General features: G+C 68.1%; 4 protein-coding genes across 5 annotated transcripts; 2 read left to right on the top strand and 2 right to left on the bottom strand.

Annotated features, from left to right (window-relative positions):
* The first annotated feature begins 1,391 nt into the window (after positions 1-1,391).
* On the top strand, positions 1,392-6,157 carry CTSW (cathepsin W). Of its 2 annotated transcripts, none has more exons than XM_089320615.1 (10): positions 1,392-1,500; positions 1,728-1,812; positions 2,712-2,825; positions 3,202-3,356; positions 3,448-3,550; positions 5,025-5,105; positions 5,177-5,302; positions 5,437-5,501; positions 5,574-5,783; positions 5,859-6,157. In XM_089320615.1, the coding sequence occupies exons 1-10, from the start codon at positions 1,414-1,416 to the stop codon at positions 5,967-5,969; spliced, it is 1,137 nt and encodes a 378-aa protein (XP_089176741.1). In that variant the 5' UTR covers positions 1,392-1,413; the 3' UTR covers positions 5,970-6,157. The 2 variants fall into 2 exon arrangements, with proteins under 2 accessions (XP_089176741.1, XP_089176769.1); XM_089320643.1 differs by having other exon boundaries at positions 2,696-2,825.
* On the bottom strand, positions 6,152-9,693 carry FIBP (FGF1 intracellular binding protein). Its single transcript, XM_070068304.2, has 10 exons — positions 9,576-9,693; positions 9,296-9,494; positions 9,085-9,211; positions 7,895-7,995; positions 7,486-7,619; positions 7,158-7,266; positions 7,021-7,084; positions 6,676-6,762; positions 6,494-6,591; positions 6,152-6,259 (listed from the first exon to the last, which is right to left on the bottom strand). The coding sequence occupies exons 1-10, from the start codon at positions 9,658-9,660 to the stop codon at positions 6,190-6,192; spliced, it is 1,074 nt and encodes a 357-aa protein (XP_069924405.1). The 5' UTR covers positions 9,661-9,693; the 3' UTR covers positions 6,152-6,189.
* Positions 9,694-10,934: 1,241 nt separating this feature from the next.
* On the top strand, positions 10,935-12,557 carry CCDC85B (coiled-coil domain containing 85B). Its single transcript, XM_070068341.2, has one exon. The coding sequence runs from the start codon at positions 11,082-11,084 to the stop codon at positions 11,688-11,690; it is 609 nt and encodes a 202-aa protein (XP_069924442.1). The 5' UTR covers positions 10,935-11,081; the 3' UTR covers positions 11,691-12,557.
* On the bottom strand, positions 12,473-18,110 carry FOSL1 (FOS like 1, AP-1 transcription factor subunit). Its single transcript, XM_002709251.6, has 4 exons — positions 17,874-18,110; positions 15,226-15,423; positions 13,688-13,795; positions 12,473-13,410 (listed from the first exon to the last, which is right to left on the bottom strand). Exons 1-4 carry the CDS (start codon positions 17,973-17,975, stop codon positions 12,997-12,999), a joined length of 822 nt encoding a protein of 273 aa, XP_002709297.2. The 5' UTR covers positions 17,976-18,110; the 3' UTR covers positions 12,473-12,996.
* Positions 18,111-18,690: the final 580 nt, after the last annotated feature.

Raw genomic sequence — 18,690 nt, 5'->3', positions numbered from 1 at the left:
AGCACCAGACTGGCTCGCGGCCTGAACCTGGCGTCTGGATAGAACCACGGGGCAGTCTACCCATTTCTTTTGAAAATTTTTATGTATTTACTTGAGGGACAGAAAGAGTGCTACCATCCCCAGGGCTGGGCTAGGCCACAGCAGGAGCCAGAGGCCCAACCCAGGTGTCCTGGTGGGCGGCAGGGCCCAGCTGCTTGAGGCACCCCTGCTGCCTCGCGGGTGTGCGTCACAGGAAGCCAGAGCGGGGTGCGCAGCCCGGGCACCGACGGGGGAACGCAGGCCTCTTCAAGCAGCGCCATGACCGCTGAGCCCGCTGCTGGCTGCGCCCCGCCCCGGCACCCTTCAGCACAGGCACCCTTGCCTTTTGTCAAACAGAGGAGTCCCTCGGCTTAGGACAGGGCGCGCAGCCTGGCAGCTCAGGCTGGAGCGTCCTCCCCCCTCCCCCCTCTCTCTCTCACCCCGGGGAGCCCTAGGCAGACACCCATCTCTGCTGTCAGAGGACACTTCCCCCGGCATCCGCTTAGCACCAGCAGCAGTAACAGGTGCCCCTCCACGTGCTGCTCCCTGGACTTGCCCTTCCCTGGGCAAAACCCCTGACAAACAGCTCTGTCGACCAACGCCCCCACCCCAAGCCCGCTGCAGGCCCTGTCTCGTCCTGGGCGCTCGGACACAGGCGTACTGGACACGCCGTGGCATGGCCATTGGGAGCCTGATGCCACACGGACGGGCTCATGCAGGTTACACTTGGGGAGCAGAGGGTGCAGTGGCGCAGCGGGTTAATGCCCTGGCCTGCAGTGCCGTCATCCCATACAGGCGCCGGTTCTAGTCCCGGCTGCTCCACTTCCGATCCGGCTCTCCGCTGTGGCCTGGGATAGCAGTGGAAGATGGCCCAAGTGCTTGGGTCCCTGCACCCACATGGGAGACCTGGAAGAAGCTCCTGGCTCTGGACTGGCTCAGCTCCGGCCATTGCAGCAGCCATCTGGGGAGGGAACCAGCGGGTGGAAGACCTCTCTCCCTCTCTGTCTCTCCTCTCTGTCTCTACCTCTGTCTTTAAAATAAATAAATAAATTTCCAAAGGAGGCGGCCCTTGAGCTGACTGCACTGGCTGCCCGGGGGCCTCTCTCAGTTGTCAGGGGCCTGTTGGCGCTGGCAGCCCCCACACTTCCTGTCACTGCTGGCTTAGGATCTGCTTTCCTGGCCCCCAAAGGCAGCTTTGGGGTGTGGGCCGGGAGGAGGGGACAGGCAGGAAGGGAGGGGGGGCGGGGACTGAACAGCTCCTGTGCTCTCGGGTCCCCCCACCCCGACCCCGACCCCAGCCTGCCTCCCCCTTGGTGGTTTCCCCAGCTCCGCCCTCCCCACCTCTCTGACTTGGTCTGCGGGGCTTCCTGCCCAGGCACTCCGGGCTGCACCACCATGGCACCAGCTGCCCAGCTCCCCTGCTGCCTCCTGGCCCTGTGGGTGGCAGGCCTGGTCCAGGCCAAGGATGCCCTCGGGGCCCAGGTAAGAGTGCCCACCAGCCCTTCCCCCCTCCCCCGGCAGTTCCATGCTTGGGGTCACCGCTCCAGGAACAACCAGGCTGCCATCCCTGGTCTTGGGTGGCCGAGGCTGCCTCGCCCGCTGCCCAGGCTCACGCAGGGGACGGAGGCAGCTGCTGGCTGGCCCAGCCCAGTCCTTGCAGGGCTGGGATCCCAGCACCTCACCCCTTTCTGCCCTCGGCTCCTCTCCAGGACCCCGGTCCCCAACCACTGGGGCTGAAGGAAGCCTTCACGCTGTTCCAGATCCAGTTCAACCGCAGCTACGCGAGCGCCGCAGGTATCCCGGGCACACACCTCCGGTCCGACCCTTCCCCCATTCAACAGATGGAAAAATCGGGGCTCAGGGTAGGGAACTGGCTGCGCCAAGGGCTCTGAGCAAGATGGTGGCAGGGCTGAGGGCGCACTTCCTGGTTTCCTGGACACACGAGTGGGTACAGGATGTCTTTGCTCTGAACCTGGGAGCAGGTGGCAGCTCCAAGACCACTTCCCTGTCACTCCAGGCCGGGGGAGGGACCACCACTCACCCATGCAGTCTCAGCGGACATCCAAGGATACCCATTTTGTCCTCAAGACGGGGACTTCCTTCTCCCCCAGCCCCCAAAATGCCAGCCCTGCTCCTGCCCTCTCACTGGATAGCGCCCCCACCCCGTAAGGGGGTCTGCGGGGGCTCTCAGTCCAGGCTGCCCCATCCTCCCCTCCCCCGCCAGGTGGGGGCTCACACCTGCAGGGAGAAGTGTGAAGAGGAAGCTGCCCACCTTTTCCTTTTAGTCACCCTGCCCCCATGCCCCCCACCCGCCTTAGCCGCAGGCTAGGCGACTCCTGCCTCTGGGAACTGACCCCGGGTGGGCTTGGTGCCCCTTCCTTAGCCTGGGCATCTGCAGTGGGTGCTGAGGCCTGACCCCGGGTGGGCTTGGTGCCCCTTCCTTAGCTGTGTGTCTGCAGTGGGTGCTGTGAGGCCTGACCCCGGGTGGGCTTGGGGCCCCTTCCTTAGCCTGGGCGTCTGCAGTGGGTGCTGAGGCCTGACCCCGGGTGGGCTTGGTGCCCCTTCCTTAGCTGTGTGTCTGCAGTGGGTGCTGAGGCCACAGGAAAAGCCCCAGTGGGGAGGGCGCCCAGGCAGCGGCCACTTCCTGCCGCGAGGGCCCTCAGCCAGTCTTGCACAGCCCACATTTGGTCTAGAGCACGCTCGCCGCCTGCACATCTTCGCCCACAACCTGGCCCGGGCTCAGCGGCTGCAGGAGGAGGACCTGGGCACAGCTGAGTTTGGGGTGACTCGGTTCAGTGACCTCACAGGTACTGCGGCCCTCCTGGCCCACAGGTGGGGGGCGGGGAAGAGCCTCCCCCAGGGTTACCACAGATGGACAGAACAGGCCTTCTACCGTCGCTTCCCTGGGAGGGACCCTAAGGGCCAGAGGCCTGGGTGCTTGTCCCAAACCCCAGAGCGCAAGGGCGGGGACTCCGCTGGCCCGCTGCCCAGTGCAGCTTGGGGCCAGAGGCAGGAGGTGCGGGGAAAGGCCGGCCAGAACGTGGCCTCTCTAGGGCCACGCTTCTCGCCTTCCTGCCTCCCAGAGCATCATGGGACGGACCCAAGTGGCAAGGATGTGGCTGGCTGGAGCGGGAGGGACAGACTACGGAGAAGGGGTCAAAACTGTGACCTGTCTGTCCCCAGAGGAGGAGTTTGGCCAGCTCTACGGGCATCAGAGGGCAGCCGGAGGGGTGCCCAGCGTGGGCAGAGAGGTGGGGTCTGAAGAGCGGGGGACGCCGTTGCCCCCCACCTGTGACTGGCGGAAGGCAGCCGGCGTCATCTCGCCCATCAGGGACCAGGTGTGTGCCCCCTGGCGGCCCAGCCCGACCTGAGGGGCGGCAGAGGGCAGGGCCTGGACGCCACTCCCCGGCCCCTCCTCTTCCCCGCCAGAGAGACTGCAAATGTTGCTGGGCCATGGCGGCGGCGGGCAACATCGAGGCCCTGTGGGCCATCAGCCACAGCCACAGCCACTCAGTGCAAGTGTCGGTGCAAGGTAGGGCGGGGCACGGTGACGGGGAGGGCGTGGGCCATCAGCCACAGCCACTCAGTGCAAGTGTGGGTGCAGGGTAGGGCGGGGCATGGTGACAGGGAGGGCGTGGGCCATCAGCCACAGCCACAGCCACTCAGTGCAAGTGTCGGTGCAAGGTAGGGGCGGGGCACGGTGACGGAGAGGGCGTGGGCACGCACACACAGCCACTCAGTGCAAGTGTGGGTGCAGGGTAGGGCGGGGCATGGTGACAGGGAGGGCGTGGGCCATCAGCCACAGCCACTCAGTGCAAGTGTCAGTGCAAGGTAGGGGCGGGGCACGGTGACGGAGAGGGCGTGGGCCATCAGCCACAGCCACTCAGTGCAAGTGTGGGTGCAGGGTGGGGGGGGCATGGTGATGGAGAGGGCGTGGGCCATCAGCCACAGCCACTCAGTGCAAGTGTGGGTGCAGGGTAGGGCGGGGCATGGTGACGGGGAGGGCGTGGGCACGCACACACAGCCACTCAGTGCAAGTGTGGGTGCAGGGTGGGGGGGGCATGGTGACGGGGAGGGCGTGGGCCATCAGACACAGCCACTCAGTGCAAGTGTGGGTGCAGGGTAGGGCGGGGCATGGTGACGGGGAGGGCGTGGGCCATCAGACACAGCCACTCAGTGCAAGTGTGGGTGCAGGGTAGGGCGGGGCACGGTGACGGGGAGGGCGTGGGCCATCAGCCACAGCCACTCAGTGCAAGTGTCAGTGCAAGGTAGGGGCGGGGCACGGTGACGGGGAGGGCGTGGGCACGCACACACAGCCACTCAGTGCAAGTGTGGGTGCAGGGTAGGGCGGGGCATGGTGACGGGGAGGGCGTGGGCCATCAGACACAGCCACTCAGTGCAAGTGTGGGTGCAGGGTGGGGGGGGCATGGTGACGGGGAGGGCGTGGGCACGCACACACAGCCACTCTGCAAGTGTGGGTGCAGGGTAGGGCGGGGCATGGTGACGGGGAGGGCGTGGGCACGCACACACAGCCACTCTGCAAGTGTGGGTGCAAGGTAGGGCGGGGCATGGTGACGGGGAGGGCGTGGGCACGCACACACAGCCACTCTGCAAGTGTGGGTGCAAGGTAGGGCGGGGCATGGTGACGGGGAGGGCGTGGGCCATCAGATACAGCCACTCAGTGCAAGTGTGGGTGCAGGGTAGGGCGGGGCATGGTGACGGGGAGGGCGTGGGCACGCACACACAGCCACTCAGTGCAAGTGTGGGTGCAGGGTAGGGCGGGGCATGGTGACGGGGAGGGCGTGGGCACACACACACAGCCACTCAGTGCAAGTGTGGGTGCAGGGTAGGGTGGGGCATGGTGACGGGGAGGGCGTGGGCACGCACACACAGCCACTCAGTGCAAGTGTGGGTGCAGGGTAGGGCGGGGCATGGTGACGGGGAGGGCGCGCGCGCACACACACACACACACACACACACACACACGTCGCCCCCTCCTGCACCAGAGATGCTCGACTGTGGCCGCTGTGGTGACGGCTGCAAGGGCGGCTTCGTCTGGGATGCGTTCATCACGGTCCTCAACAACAGTGAGTACCCGCCGGGCGGGGGAGGGGCGGGGGCACGGGGGAGTCTCCCGCTCTGTCCCCTCCTCGTGCAGGCGGCCTGGCCAGTGAGAAGGACTACCCCTTCGAGGGGACCGTCAGAGCCCACCGGTGCCTGGCCAAGAGGTACAAGAAGGTGGCCTGGATCCAGGACTTCCTCATGCTACGTGACGACGAGCAGAGTGAGCGAGGCGGGCAGGCGGGCAGGCGGGCGGGGCCTGACGCAAGTCCTCACCGACAGGGGGCGGGGCGGGGCCGGGGAGACGCCCCAGCCGGGAGTGGGCAGGGCCTCACGCACCCCACCCTCTGCCCTCAGTAATAGCCCAGTACCTGGCCACGCAGGGCCCCATCACCGTGACCATCAACCGGATACTCCTGCACGTAAGGGGGAGAGCGGGGGGAGGGGCGCCCAGGACAGGTGGCCCCTTGCTGACCTCTGCTCCGGCCCCACAGCACTACAAGAAGGGTGTGATCAGGGCCACACCCGCCACCTGCGACCCCCAGTACGTGGACCACTCTGTCCTGCTGGTGGGCTTTGGCCGGAGCACGGCGGAGGAGGGGCAGCAGGCGGAGAGGCTGCGGTCCCCGTCCCGCCCCCGCCCCCGCCACTCCATCCCCTACTGGATCCTGAAGAACTCCTGGGGGCCTGCCTGGGGGGAGGAGGTGAGTGTGATCGGGGGAGGGGGCGGGGCGGGGGGCGGGGCAGAACCCGTGCCCTGACGTCGCCCCGCCTCCTAGGGCTACTTCCGGCTGCACCGAGGAAGCAACGCCTGCGGCATCACCAAGTACCCGGTGTCGGCGCGCGTGGACCGGCCCGTGAAGAAGCCCCCGGTCTCCTGCCCTCCGTGACCCGCCGGCCGCCCCGCGCCTCTCAGCCTGCGGCTGCCCCTCCCCCGCCCGCCCGAGGCCCCGCCCCCCTCCAGCTTCAATAAAACCAGGGCAGCGCAGTGGGCACGCGCAGCGCAGCGGCTCCCTGGCCCCAGGTGCACACCCTGCACAGCCCGGGCTCCTGCCTGCGAGCCACAGCAGTCTGCAAACTCATGGCAACTTTATTGTCGGCGCCGAGGGCTCAGTCATGGTAGAGACGCAGGAGGCAGCCACGCAGGGTGCTCATGTAGCGGTCCCAGAGGGCCTGGTGCCTGTGACGGGACAGCCACAGGACAGCTGACGTGCGCCCCTCGCCCTGGACGCAGTCGGCCTCAACTGATTCATTATGGCCCCAGTTTACATACGGGATCAGAGGGGTTAAGTAACCCCCCCAAGGCCACACAGCCTCTCAGGGGCGGGGCTGGGACTCTGAGCCACACAACTCCCACCCCCAGGAGGGCTGGGCCTGGGGAGGCCAGCCGGGCAGGAGGGCCAGGCTCTCTCACCGGAAGCCATCCAGGGAGTGGACAGACGCCGAATACTGGTTGAGGAAGACCCGCACGTCACTCAGCGGCCAGTGGTCGGAGCGGCAGGGTTCCACGAACTGTAGGCCCAAGGGAGTATTTGGCGCCGGGCAGCCCAGGCCAGGCCAGGCCGGGGGAGGAAGGCGCGGGCGGCTTCTGCTGACCTTCTCCACGAGGTCTACGAACAGGTCCCTGACGTCCTTGTTGTGGGTCAGCTTGGCGGCCACGTGCACCAGCCCCCGGGACAGGTTCTGTGGGCGGGGAGTCTGGGAGTTCTGCCCTCTGCCCAGGAGCTGGGGGCTGGGCACAGAGGCTGGGGGAGGGGCAGCCCCTCCCTCCGTCAGCCCAGTCCCGCCCCAGGAGCCGGCCCCCGCAGGCGGGCAGAGCGCGCAGCAGCGCCACCTGCCGGTCCGTGTCGGACAGAAGCAGTGCGCCGCAGGCTGAAGACGCCCTTGCAAGGGACAGGGGCTGGGCCCTTGCAAGGGACAGGGGCTGGGTGGGCCACAGACCTTGAAGTTGGCTTCCATCTCGGAGAAGACGCTGAGCTTCCCCCGGAGGGCGGTGCACACCAGGCTGCAGGACGACCGCGTCACGCCCAGGGCCACCGCAGCCCCCCCTCAGGCGCCGCCCGGGGGCCCGGGGTCACCTCTTGTGCAGGTCCAGGAGGTCCTTGTCGGCCACTAGCACCTTGAGCTCCTTCAAGTCCTGGAGAAACTCCTTGTCCAGGTCCATGTCCATGTCATCCACCTGGGAGTCTGCGGGAGGCCCAGAAGGCAGAGATGCGGAGGGCGAGAGCACGCTGCGCCCGCCTCACCCCTGCCTCACCGCGGAGTCCGGGGGGGGGGGGAGGGGCGGCCCCCCGCGTGCGTGGGTGGATGGAGGCTCCAGGACCGCGCGGGGACCTGGGGACCTTCGGCGGACGGCAGGCAGGGCGGCGGGCCCCGGCAGGTGGGGACCAGGGCGGCGGGGCTCACCGACGGCTCCGAGGGTCCAGTTCTGGATCATGAGTTCCGCACAGAAGGCGAAGTCTCCGAAGCTGAGATACTGTAGTTTCTTCTTCCCCGTCTCAAAGCGGTTGTTGGCAAAGAAGACGATGGCGGCGTAGTCCCTGCACGGAGCGCAGGGCGGTGCCCTCGGGGCTGCACTCCCTGCCAGCCCTCCCTGCCCAGGTCACTCCCTGCGGAGCTGCAGCCATGGCGGGGTGGGACAGCATCAGACCCCGGGGGCTCGGTCTGATCCAGAGCGAAGACCGGAAGTCGGAGCACAGCCAGGAGGTCACAGGTCACAGCCATGGCGGGGGGGGGGGGGGGGGGAGCGCAGACCGGAAGTGGGAGCACAGCCAGGAGGTCACAGGTCACAGGGGTGGGGGGGCTGGCCCCTCACCTGGCCAGGCGCTCGGAGACCAGGAAGTGCTGCTGGATGTTGTCCGCCAGGGAGCCCCGCATCTCCTCCACCACCTTGAAGACGCGCTTGAAGTTGTCGAACTGCAGGGGGCGGGCGGGCCGGGGCTGAGCGGGGCTGAGCCGGAGAGCCACCCACGGAGCCGCTCACTGGCCCCTCCCTCTCCCCTCTGTCTGCCCCCACTGGCCCCTCCCTCCCCCCTCCCTGCCCCCAGAGCCCCTCCCTCTCCCCCCTCCCTGCCCCCACTGGCCCCTCCCTCTCCCCTCTGCCTGCCCCCACTGACCCCTCCCTCTCCCCCTCCCTGCCCCCACTGGCCCCTCCCTCTCCCCCTCTGCCTGCCCCCAGAGCCCCTCCCTCTCCCCCTCCCTGCCCCCAGAGCCCCTCCCTCTCCCCCTCCCTGCCCCCACTGGCCCCTCCCTCTCCCCTCTCCCTGCCCCCAGAGCCCCTCCCTCTCCTCCTCCCTGCCCCCAGAGCCCCTCCCTCCCCTCTCCCTGCCCCCACTGGCCCCTCCCTCTCCCCCTGTCTGCCCCCACTGGCCCCTCCTTCTCCCCCTCCCTGCCCCCACTGGCCCCTCCCTCTCCCCTCTCCCTGCCCCGCCCATCAGTTCTTCAGTGAACTAGTCTCCGTTAGTTGCCCATCCACGTTAGTCGCCCATCCACGGCAGGCTTATCAGCTTCCGCCGTCTGGCCCTGGACAAGCGCGGACCCGCTCCTGTCTGAGTTCCAGCCCACGGGAGACACCACGCTCCCGGCTAAGCCCCAGGAACACGGGGAGCTCACAGGAGACACCAGAGAGGCAGCGGAGGCCCAGGGGCAGGGCTCTCCCTGGCACGGCTGAAAAGGCCGTGGATCCTTGTCCCGGGTGTTCGTGGGCCGAGATCAGTGCCCTCCAGGGAAGGGCAAGGTGAGCGGGCTGGGGACGCATGCGTGGCCCGGACGACAGGCGAGCCCGAAGGCCAAGGCCAAGGCCGAGGCGGGCAGGAGGCAGTGGGAATCAAGGTACAGGGTGGCGGGAAGCCACCGTCAGACCCGGGCTTCCCTAAGGATCACCCTGGCCACAGGGTGGGGAACGGCTTGGAAGGGACAAAAGGGGGCGGGAGACGCCAGTGTGAGGCCGGGGCGAGGCCGCGTGGGCGAAGGCGGGGCGCACCGGCTATGGGGGTCGCTGCCCACCTGCCTGCGGCAGCTCTTCAGGGTGATGCCCGTCTTGGCGCTGATGTCATCCAGGTCCTTCTTGGTGCCCTTGGACAGCTTCTTGCCCAGAACCTCCCGCACGAAGGCCTCGTCGAAGGCGTAGTACCTTGTGTGAGCAGAGGGCACCCTGAGCCCTGGGGGGGGCTGGCAGGCCGGGGCCCCGCCCCTCTGCCTGGCCCGGGGTGCGCACCTCTCAATGAGCAGCGCCTGCCGCGAGGGCGGGATCTGGAAGATGAGCTGGTGCAGCAGCTTGGGCGGCGCGTGCAGCAGGCGCTCCAGCATGTGGAAGGTGCGGTAGTGGTCCATGGTGTCGCTCTGCAGCACGGCCGCCGTGGCGCCCGTCTGCTCCAGGATCCCCGAGCGCACCCGCAGGGCCACCGCATCGTTCACTGCGGACCGGGCGCCGGCATCAGCTCCCCCCTGCCGGCCCCGACCTCCAAACCTCGGCCCCGGGCGGGCTCCCCGCAGACCTGAGTAGCCGTCCAGCCAGAGGCGATACACGTCCTCGTCGATGAGGGTCGTGTTGCCCACGAAGATGTCCAGCTCGCTGGTCATGGCGGTGCCCCGGCGGGCGCACGGGCCGGGCGCGCCCCCGCCGGGCCACTTCCGGGAGCGCCGCGATGACGCTCCGGGTACCCGGAAACTTAGCAGGGGACCACTTCCGGCGCGGAGGCGTTCCGGGCGGGGCGTGGGGCGGCCCCGCCTCCCGCGGGCTGGGCGAGTGCGGGGATGCCCCCGCGACTTCGGGATTTCGCAGGCGCTGGCCGGGAGGGGCCCGCGTCCCGCGCCCGGCCGCACTGCCCGCCCCGCGCGAGCCCTAGGCTGCCGCCGCGCCTCCCGGAGCCCCCTGGAAAGTTCTGGCGGCTCCCCACTCTCCCCGTGTCCGCGACCCTGCTTCCCCGCGTCCGAGACAGCCCCCACTCCCGCCGGCCTTCCTGGCCTGGCTCCTCGCAGGCCTCGCCCCCCCCCCCCCCGCATTCAGTTCTGCCTCGCCGCCTCCTGCCTCCCGCACGCAGGCTGCCCCAGGCCCGGCTCTGGGCGCCGTCCGCCCCGCTCGCCCACGCCGCCGCCTCCAGCCCCTGCCGCAGCCTGAGCGATCGCTTTAAATGCGACTTCTCCAGCGTGACTCCGCGGTTCAGCTTCCGTGCCGGCCCGTGGAAGCGGCTGGCTTCCACCCCCCACCCCCCACCCACTTCCTCCACACCTGCCGTGCAAGAAAAACCAAAAACAACGTGAGGCCGCTCTCACGGTGCCAGGGCGGCCAGGCCGGCGCCCCCGCCACGGTGTCCTCTCTCTGGGCGCCTCGGGGTCCGTCTTCCGCAGGGCTCTCAGACCCCTCTGCTGGCCTTTTGCCCCCCGGGAGGGTCAGCGCCTCGGTTAAGCCAAGTCTACACGGACCTTGCACAGAATGACGATTTATTGGACCAATAGGCGAGCCCCTGTGCGCCCCCTCCCCACCCACGGGCAGGAAGCGCTCCTCGCGAGCGAGGGGAGACTCGGGGTCTCCAGGACTCGGCAGCGGAGCTCCGCGAGCGCGGGGGGGAACCGGGAAGCCACCGCGTGGGGTTGCGCGGGAGTCGGGGACAGACGCCGGAGCCCAGGTTCGAGCTGGCGCAGCGACCCGGAGCTCGGAACTGAGAAGCGCCCGAGACGCCGCTCCGAGGGCGAGGGTCCCGGGGCCCCGCCTCCGCCGGGGTCGCCGCGCCGCCGGCCGCCGTGGGCGGGCGAGCCGAGCGCCGCGGCCCCGGCCCCGCCCCGTTCCGGGGAGGCGGCCCCGGATTGGCTGCCCTCCCCTGACGTAGCGCGGCCCCGCCCAGGCGCGCGCCCCGCCGCGTGCACACCCCCGGGTGGCTGCTGCAGCCTGCGCTGCCTCGGCCGCTGACCGCCGCCGGCCGAGCGGCAGCCGCAGCCGGGCCCGACGCGGGGCGCCTGGGCCGCGGCGGCCGGCGGGCGATGCTGCAGCGGCCCGAGCAGCCATGGAGGCCGAGACCGGCGGCCTGGAGGAGCTGACGGACGAGGAGATGGCGGCTCTGGGCAAGGAGGAGCTGGTGCGGCGTCTGCGGCGGGAGGAGGCGGCGCGCCTCGCGGCGCTGGTGCAGCGCGGCCGCCTCATGCAGGAGGTGAACCGGCAGCTGCAGGGTCACCTGGGCGAGATCCGCGAGCTGAAGCAGCTGAACCGGCGCCTGCAGGCCGAGAACCGCGAGCTGCGCGACCTGTGCTGCTTCCTGGACTCGGAGCGCCAGCGCGGGCGTCGCGCCGCGCGCCAGTGGCAGCTCTTCGGGACCCAAGCATCCCGGGCCGTGCGCGAGGACCTGGGCGGCTGCTGGCAGAAGCTGGCCGAGCTGGAGGGCCGCCAGGAGGAGCTGCTGCGGGAGAACCTGGCGCTGAAAGAGCTGTGCCTGGCGCTGGGCGAGGAGTGGGGCCCCCGCAGCGGCCCCGGCGGCGCGGGGGGCTCCGGCGCCGGGCCGGCCCCCGAGCTCGCCCTGCCCCCGTGCGGGCCCCGCGATCTGGGCGACGGGAGCTCCAGCACCGGCAGCGTGGGCAGCCCCGATCAGTTGCCCCTGGCCTGCTCCCCCGACGACTGAGGGCGCCGCTTCCTCCACGTCGACGCCCACCCGGGTGGCTTCGCCGAGCACCGGGACTGCTGCTGACCCCAGGAGCTGGACGCCGCCCCGGCTGCGCACCAGGGGCCTCGGGCGTGGCCCGAGAAGCCCCGGCACGGAGAAGGGCCCCTGGCTCTCGCTGGCGGGGCGGCAGGGGGACGGGAGGCCGGAGCGGAGGAGCTGGCTGCGGGTGGGGGGGTGGCTAATAAACCGGGACCGAAGCGGAGCCCGCCGCCTGGGCAGCGTCTGTTGGGACTCGCGGGGCTCGGGACCGGGTACCCTTCCCTTCCGACGCGACTGCAAAACTGAGGTGGCCGACTCCCCTACCCACTCGAGTTTGGGGTGGGAATGCGGGACTCTCTCCCCTCCCCCCGTCCAGTGCCGGGACAGACCGGGATCCGGCCCCTGAAGTGGCTCCTGCTCCCTTCCTGTGCAAGACAATGGGGCAGGAAGCAGGTGTTGGGGGCCTGGAACCCACTTGGCCGCGTCTTGAGGATGGACGCGGGGGTGGGGTGGGGGTGGAAGAGTGCCTCCCCCCGTGGCACATGCGCCAGCTCTGTTGGCTCCCAGGGGAGAGGGACCGATAACCCCCCCCCACCTTCACCCCGGAGCACCCTGTTCTCTCCGTGCTGGCAATGAGGCGTCGGCGTCAGATAAGACAGGATCCAGAAGTATCAATTTGTCCAAGGTCACGGGGCCAGTCTGTGGGGCGGAGACCCACACCCAGGGCTGGCGACTCTGGGCCCAAGGACACACCCCCCAGACCAGAGCTTCAAGCCTTTTATTCCATGTTGGCAGGTTTGTATAAAAATACTCTCTTCTGGAAAATAAATAGCAGCTGCCCCTCCCTCTGGAGGCCTCGATTCCCTGGGGGCTAAAGGCTTCTCAGAGTGGGGGCTACAGGTGAGCTCGTCATAGAAGCCCGTGGCACACACCTCGTGGGCTGTGCGGGCCGGAGGGGTCGGCCCGTGGCCGTGCGCTGCTGGCAGTGGGGCTGGTGAATTAGTGTTGTAGGCTGGGAGACAGGCTCCCTGGACAGTGTGGGGGGTGGGTGTGGGCTCCACAGGGCCCCTAGGGGGTCATACAAAGTCTCTCTGGGTTTTTCTGACAGATGGGAGATGTTTGGTCTGAGATTTGGTGCAAATGTGCTCGGTTTCACCTGGGGGGATGGAGAAGCGCTGCGAGGGCTGGGCGGTCCAGGCCAGCTGGACCCGGGAACGGGGCGGGGGCTGGCGGGGGAGGAGATGCCTTCTGGGGTGGCGCCTTGCAGGAGGGGGGCTGGGCTGCCTCACAAGGCCAGGAGGGTTGGGGAGCCCAGGGGGTCTGAGGAGGGATCCCCACTGCTGCTGCTGCTTTTGCGATGGGCGGAGGAGCAGGGCTCAGGGGTGCTGGGGTAGGTGAAGACCAGGCTGGGGGTGAAGGGAGTGAGGGAGGGCGTGGTCATGAGCGTGGGGGTGTGCAGTGCCTCGGGCTCCAGCACGGGCCCCGGGGAGAGGGAGATGCAAGGGACTGGGCGGCAGGGGGCGGGCGGGCTGCTGGTGCCGCCGGAGCCGCCTGGGTCGCCGCTGTCCTGGGCTGCTTCTGGGATTTTGCAGATGGGGCGGTGGGCTTCCAGCACCAGCTCCAGGCGCTCTTTCTGCTTCTGCAGCTCCTCAATCTCCCGCTGCAGCGCGGACTTCTCGTCCTCCAGCTTGTCCGTCTCCTGGAGAGGTGGCAAAGGGGAGTCGGGAGGGTGAGGGCGGAAGGCCCCGTGGCCCCCGCCGGGGTGGGGCGTCTCCAGCACGGCTGGACTGCAACTCCCGTGAGCCCCTGGGAAAACATGGGCACAACTCCCATGAGGCCTGGGGTGGCTCAGACAGGCTGCTGGCTGGACTTGGGCTCAGTGCTGCTTCTCCCAGGACTGTCCCGGGAGAGGGACAGCCAGGGTGCCCATGAGGCTCAGGGGGACCCTGGGTGCCCCCACAGGGGTCAGCGCTCACCGCCTGCAGGAAGTCGGTCAGTTCCTTCCTCCTGTTCCTGCACTTGGCCGCAGCCAGCTTGTTCCGCTCCCGCCTCACTCGGCGACGCTCCTCTTCCTCTGGGCTGATCTGGGGGGTCAGGGGGGGAGGCGGCAGTGAGACAGACCCCGGGTCACTGCTGTGACCTTGCCCCCTCCAGGGGTAAGCCCCTGGCCGTGTGGAGCCCCCCCACTCCGGTCTGTGATTTGAAGACCACTGCACCCACACTGGTTCCCCGTACTCGGGTGCTGCGTAGCAATGGCCAATTCCCACCTCTGCCCTAGCTCTAGTGCTCACTCCTGCTCCCACAAACCTCAGCTTCCAGGGCTCAGCTGGGCGCCCCGGGCTACAGGACACCTTCCTGCCCCCATTCCCTGGGGTGGGCTTTTCCCTTTGCAAGGGGCACCCATCCTTCTGGTGTTCAGACTGCCACGTCTGTCCCCCAGGATCTGGAGTGCTGGAGGGGCTGAGCACCCACGGAAGTCGCAGCTTCGGGGGGACCTGACCTCTGTGCAGCTCAGCCCCGCCTTCCAGGTCAGGACTTGAAGCCCGGGGCCGAAGGGGGCGGGGAGACATGACTTGCGTACGGTTCCAGCCACTGGGTGAGAGGCCAGTGAGTGGAGACCACGCCCCCAAGAGGACCCCTCGCAGCACCAACCTGGGAGTACCTAGGACAGGGCTGAAGGAAGCGGCCACGGGAGGGGTCCGCTGGCTGGCTTCAGCCCTTCTGTCTCTGGCCACCTGTTCCTGGCTGGTCTCACACCTTTCTCAGGACCCTGAGCTCCACCCCGGCTGCAGCGCGAGCTTTGCCGGGACAGCCCTCTCTCCACCGTGGTCCCATGTAGCAAACACCCCAGGGAGAGGAAAGAGCCGTCTGTTCAAGCCCCTCCTCCCGTTCCTTTATTTGGGTGCGGACTCGGGGGAGGCGGACAGCTCAGCGGCCTCTACCTGGACCCTTCCCCGAGCGCCCAGGGAGACGTGTGGCCTGGTGGTCACAGCTGGGCAGACCCGGGCCGGTTCTCACTACTGCGTGATCTCGGGCAGGTGCCGGACACCTCCGTGCCTGCACTTCTTGGCTAAGGGATGAGGAGAGGCAGACACGCAGGAGGCAGAGGGTCCGTGTGCGAGTTAAATGAGACGGGAAACATCCAGGGAGGAACTGAAGGGACCCCTCCCACTGCTGCTGCAGCCGCACTGCCTAAGCCCACCCTCTCCGTGCACGGCAGCCCGTGGAGACCCTCTCGCCTTCCCCCCCTCCCCTTTGGCTCCTGCCAGCCCCTGTGCCTGGACTGTCCCTCCCTTCATCTCAGCACGTGCAACCCTGCGCCGCCTCCTCCAGGAAGCTTTCCCTGGTGCAGAGGTGACCTTTTTTGCCCTGCGGGCCTCCCCAGCAGCGCCCATCACCTCCTCCCCGGGCAGTGGCCCTTCCTTCCCCAGTCTGAGCCTGTGCTCTCTGTTGTGGCCAGAGCATGTCTTTGGCACACTGGCATGCCTGGGCACCCAGAACCAGCGCCCCTCACCTGTTCGCTGGGCCGGCGACGTGCTCCTGGAGGCGGCCCCAGAGCCTGGATGACTCCTGGCCTGGGCTGTGGGGGGCTGTACTGGGGGTAGGCCAGAGGCCTGGTGTAACTGCCGGGCCCCAGGAAGTGAGGCTGCACCATCCACTGCACCTCCTGGCTGCCACTCACAGCGTTGATGCTGGGCACGAGGTGGAACTTCTGGGGGAGAAGGAACAGAGGGCCAGGGTGAGGTCTGTGTGGCTCAAGGAGGTCCGAGCAGAGAGACTCTCCCGCCGTCCACCCTCCGTGCAGATGCCAGTTCTGGGAGACCAGAAGGAGCCCGGCTTGGCAGCCAGAGACACTGATGGGTGGCAAATCCCTGCTCACGAGCTGTGTGACTGTGGGCAGGGCACACAACCTCTCTGCTCACTGCCAGACACCTTCCTGGCCACAAACACTGACCCGTGTGCTTGGCACAGCAGGGGCTCCATTTGCAGAAGCTGGGCTCTCGGCCCCTCCTGTACCCATCCCCCCCGGGGGGACAAGGACAGCCCCGGAGCGCCTGCGGGGGGACAAGGACAGCCCCGGAGCGCCTGCGGGGGGACAAGGACAGCCCCGGAGCGCCTGCGGTGGCTGCGAGAATGGGGCGAGGGAACGGGGGAGACACTGCTCAGCTCAGCTCAGCCACTGACAGGGGACTCAGCGAGCTATTTCATCCCAGTGTGCCTCAGTTTGCCATTTTGCTGTTATCACAGAGGAGGATCGCAGCATTTCATTGATGCTAAGAAGTCTAGCAGCTGGCGTTGTGGTTGTGGACATAGTGGGTAAAGTCCCTGCCTGCAGTGCCAGCATCCCATACGGGTGCCAGTTCCAGTCCCGGCTGCTCACCTGGGAAAGCAGTGGAAGATGGCCCAAGTGCCTGGGCCCCTGCACCCATGTGGGAGACCCAAAGGAAGCTCCTGGCTTCAGATCAGCTCAGCTCTGGGTGTTATGGCCATTTGGGGAGTGAACCAGCGGATGGAAGACCTCTTTGCCTCTGCCTCTCTATAACTCTCTTTCAAGTAAATAATTTTCTTAAAAAAAAAAAAAAAAAAAAAAAAAAGGAAGTACCAAGCCGGCGCTGTGGCTCACTAGGCTAATCCTCCACCTTGTGGCGCCGGCACACTGGGTTCTAGTCCCGGTCGGGGCGCTGGATTCTGTCCCGGTTGCCCCTCTTCCAGGCCAGCTCTCTGCTGTGGCCAGGGAGTGCAGTGGAGAATGGCCCAAGTACTTGGGCCCTGCACCCCATGGGAGACCAGGATAAGTACCTGGCTCCTGCCATCGGATCAGCGCGGTGCGCCGGCCACAGTGCGCTGGCCGCGGCAGCCATTGGAGGGTGAACCAATGGCAAAGGAAGACCTTTCTTTCTCTCTCTTTCTCACTGTCCACTCTGCCTGTCAAAAAAAAAAAAAAAAGGAAGTACCATCTAATAAGCTCTGAAATCAGACACACCGACTTAAACAACTTAGTGACACCAAATAATTGTGGATCTTTTACTCCACGGGGTCTTAGATTCCACGAAATACGGTAACGGAGGTGCCCAATGCCCAGCGCCCAGCACAAGGCTGGCATGACTGTCAGTGCTTCCAGTGCTAACTGGGACCCTTCTCTTTCTACCAGAAATCTGAGGACTGGGCTGGGATGGGGGCGCCTTGTTCTGGAAAAACTGGGTTCCAGCCCTCCGGACGGGCCCTGGGTGTGGGCGCCTGGTCGGCCGGGAAGCGCCCCGCAAGCCCAGGCAAGTCCTCGCAGTGCGAGCCCAGCGGCCCAGCGACCCCAGTTCCGGGCCCGCGGCACTGCCGGCGGCGTCCCCAGCTCCGGAGTTTGTCCGGGCCCGGGCCACTCGGGGCCAGGAAGGGAGGGGCGCCGCGGGTGACTCAGCCGCCGTGACTCGGCCGCCGTGACTCGGCGGAACGGACGCCGCGCCTTCCCTCCCCTGGCGACACGTGCTCGCCGCCCCTCGACAGGAAATGGGCACCTGCAGCTCCCCAAGTGCCCCCAGCCTGCAGTGGGCGCCGTTCGGTGCCGAGGGCAGGGGCGCGCGAGCTGTCCCTGGCGTCCGCCCCGGCAGCTGGCCCAGTCTCTGTCTGCGTCCTTCCGCCACGGGGTGGACAGCCGGCGACCGGGAGCCCAGAGGGTCCCACCGCCCCGGAGCCCGGCTGCACCGCGCAGAGGAGGGGGCTGGAACCTGACGTCGCGGTAGACGGGGGCGGACACACAGGAGGTCACCGACAGATCCCGCCTTCCTGCTGCGTCCAGGGGTTCCCGACGTATCCCAGGCGCGGGATGCCAAGGGGGAGACGTCTGCTGACCGCCCGGGGCTGGGACATAGCCCGGACGTCATACGTCCCTTCCGAGGCGGGCGGGACGCACAAATGAGCAGTGGACCGCAGGTAAGAAAGAAGGTTCCCGGGAGGGAAGAGCCGGCGGCAGGGAACGAGGGGGCGGGCGCGCGTCCCTCTGGGTTCTGGGGGGCAGCTGGCCCCCGGACTGCGGAGAATGGGCAGAACCCGCGGTCCCGGGCCCAGGCTTCGCCGCTTCCACAGCGGGGCGCGCGGGGACTGCCTCCGGGGTCCCAGGCGCCGTCCCCCCGCCCTGTCCCCAGGGACCCCGGTGTGCCTCCCTCTCACCTGCGGGGCCGCCGCCTGCGCCGCGGCGGGGGGCTGCGGGGGGCCTCCGTACGCGCCGCCGGCCCCGGAGCTCGGTCCGGGTTCCCCGAAGTCTCGGTACATGCCCTGGGCTGGCGGCTGCTCCGCGCGGTCCGCGTCGGAGGCTTGCGTTCTGACTCACGCGCACCTCGCGGAGTCTCTTCGTTTTATGAATGAAAAGTTGTGGGGCTGAGCCGCCGGGACCGCGGGGGGCGGGGCGTGCGCGGCGGCGCGGGTCCCCGCGGGGCTCCACCTCTCCGGACGCGCCGCCCCGTGCCTGGGCGCCCTGGGCGCCTCGACACCGCCCACCGTTCCGGGGGGAAGGGGCCGCCGAGGCGTCCCCCGGGCAGCCGCCGCGCCGGGGCCGCCCCTCTGACGTAGCTGCCCATACATGGTGCGGTTTCCTCGCCGCGCCCAGGTGCGGCCGAGGATTCCCCCGCGGACTTACGCACCTGCCGGGAGCCTGCGAACCCGCTCGACCTGGGCCGGCCTCGGCGAAATAGAACGAAGCCGACGCGTAGCAACCTTGCCACGCCGGGGAGGCTGGGATGAAGAACGTGGACCCGCTGGAAGCCGCCAAATGGATGAGAAAAAAAAGAAAAAGAAAAAAAAAAAAACACACACGTGGTACCTAATTCTGGCTCTCACGATTTGCTGGAGGCCACGTGATGCTCCTCTGCCGCTGCTGTCCCTAGGCTCCAGGGGGTAAATGACAGGCCCCGCCGAAGTGGTGGGGTATCTTAAGCCCCCCCCCCCCGCCCCGCAAAGCAGCTAGCGCTGTGACCGGTCCACAGACAAA

The sequence above is a fragment of the Oryctolagus cuniculus genome, chromosome 1 (assembly GCF_051225735.1).
Source record: "Oryctolagus cuniculus isolate XC-2025 breed Fujian yellow rabbit chromosome 1, ASM5122573v1, whole genome shotgun sequence".
NCBI lineage: Eukaryota > Metazoa > Chordata > Mammalia > Lagomorpha > Leporidae > Oryctolagus > Oryctolagus cuniculus.
This window is presented reverse-complemented; position numbering and strand designations above follow the sequence as displayed.

What these genes read in the sequence shown, in the direction of transcription:
- CTSW (XM_089320615.1), top strand. Translation starts at nt 1,414, where the DNA reads ATGGCACCAGCTGCCCAGCTCCCCTGCTGCCTCCTGGCCCTGTGGGTG. An exon ending in TCTCGCCCATCAGGGACCAG is followed by an intron (nt 3,357 to 3,447) that starts GTGTGTGCCCCC and finishes CTTCCCCGCCAG; the next exon opens with AGAGACTGCAAATGTTGCTG. An exon ending in GCTACGTGACGACGAGCAGA is followed by an intron (nt 5,303 to 5,436) that starts GTGAGCGAGGCG and finishes CTCTGCCCTCAG; the next exon opens with TAATAGCCCAGTACCTGGCC.
- FIBP (XM_070068304.2), bottom strand. Translation starts at nt 9,660, where the DNA reads ATGACCAGCGAGCTGGACATCTTCGTGGGCAACACGACCCTCATCGAC. An exon ending in TGAAGAGCTGCCGCAGGCAG is followed by an intron (nt 7,996 to 9,084) that starts GTGGGCAGCGAC and finishes CGCCCCCTGCAG; the next exon opens with TTCGACAACTTCAAGCGCGT. An exon ending in GTCTCCGAGCGCCTGGCCAG is followed by an intron (nt 7,620 to 7,894) that starts GTGAGGGGCCAG and finishes CGCTCCGTGCAG; the next exon opens with GGACTACGCCGCCATCGTCT.
- CCDC85B (XM_070068341.2), top strand. Translation starts at nt 11,082, where the DNA reads ATGGAGGCCGAGACCGGCGGCCTGGAGGAGCTGACGGACGAGGAGATG.
- FOSL1 (XM_002709251.6), bottom strand. Translation starts at nt 17,975, where the DNA reads ATGTACCGAGACTTCGGGGAACCCGGACCGAGCTCCGGGGCCGGCGGC. An exon ending in GTCGCCGGCCCAGCGAACAG is followed by an intron (nt 13,796 to 15,225) that starts GTGAGGGGCGCT and finishes CTGACCCCCCAG; the next exon opens with ATCAGCCCAGAGGAAGAGGA. An exon ending in TGACCGACTTCCTGCAGGCG is followed by an intron (nt 13,411 to 13,687) that starts GTGAGCGCTGAC and finishes CCACCTCTCCAG; the next exon opens with GAGACGGACAAGCTGGAGGA.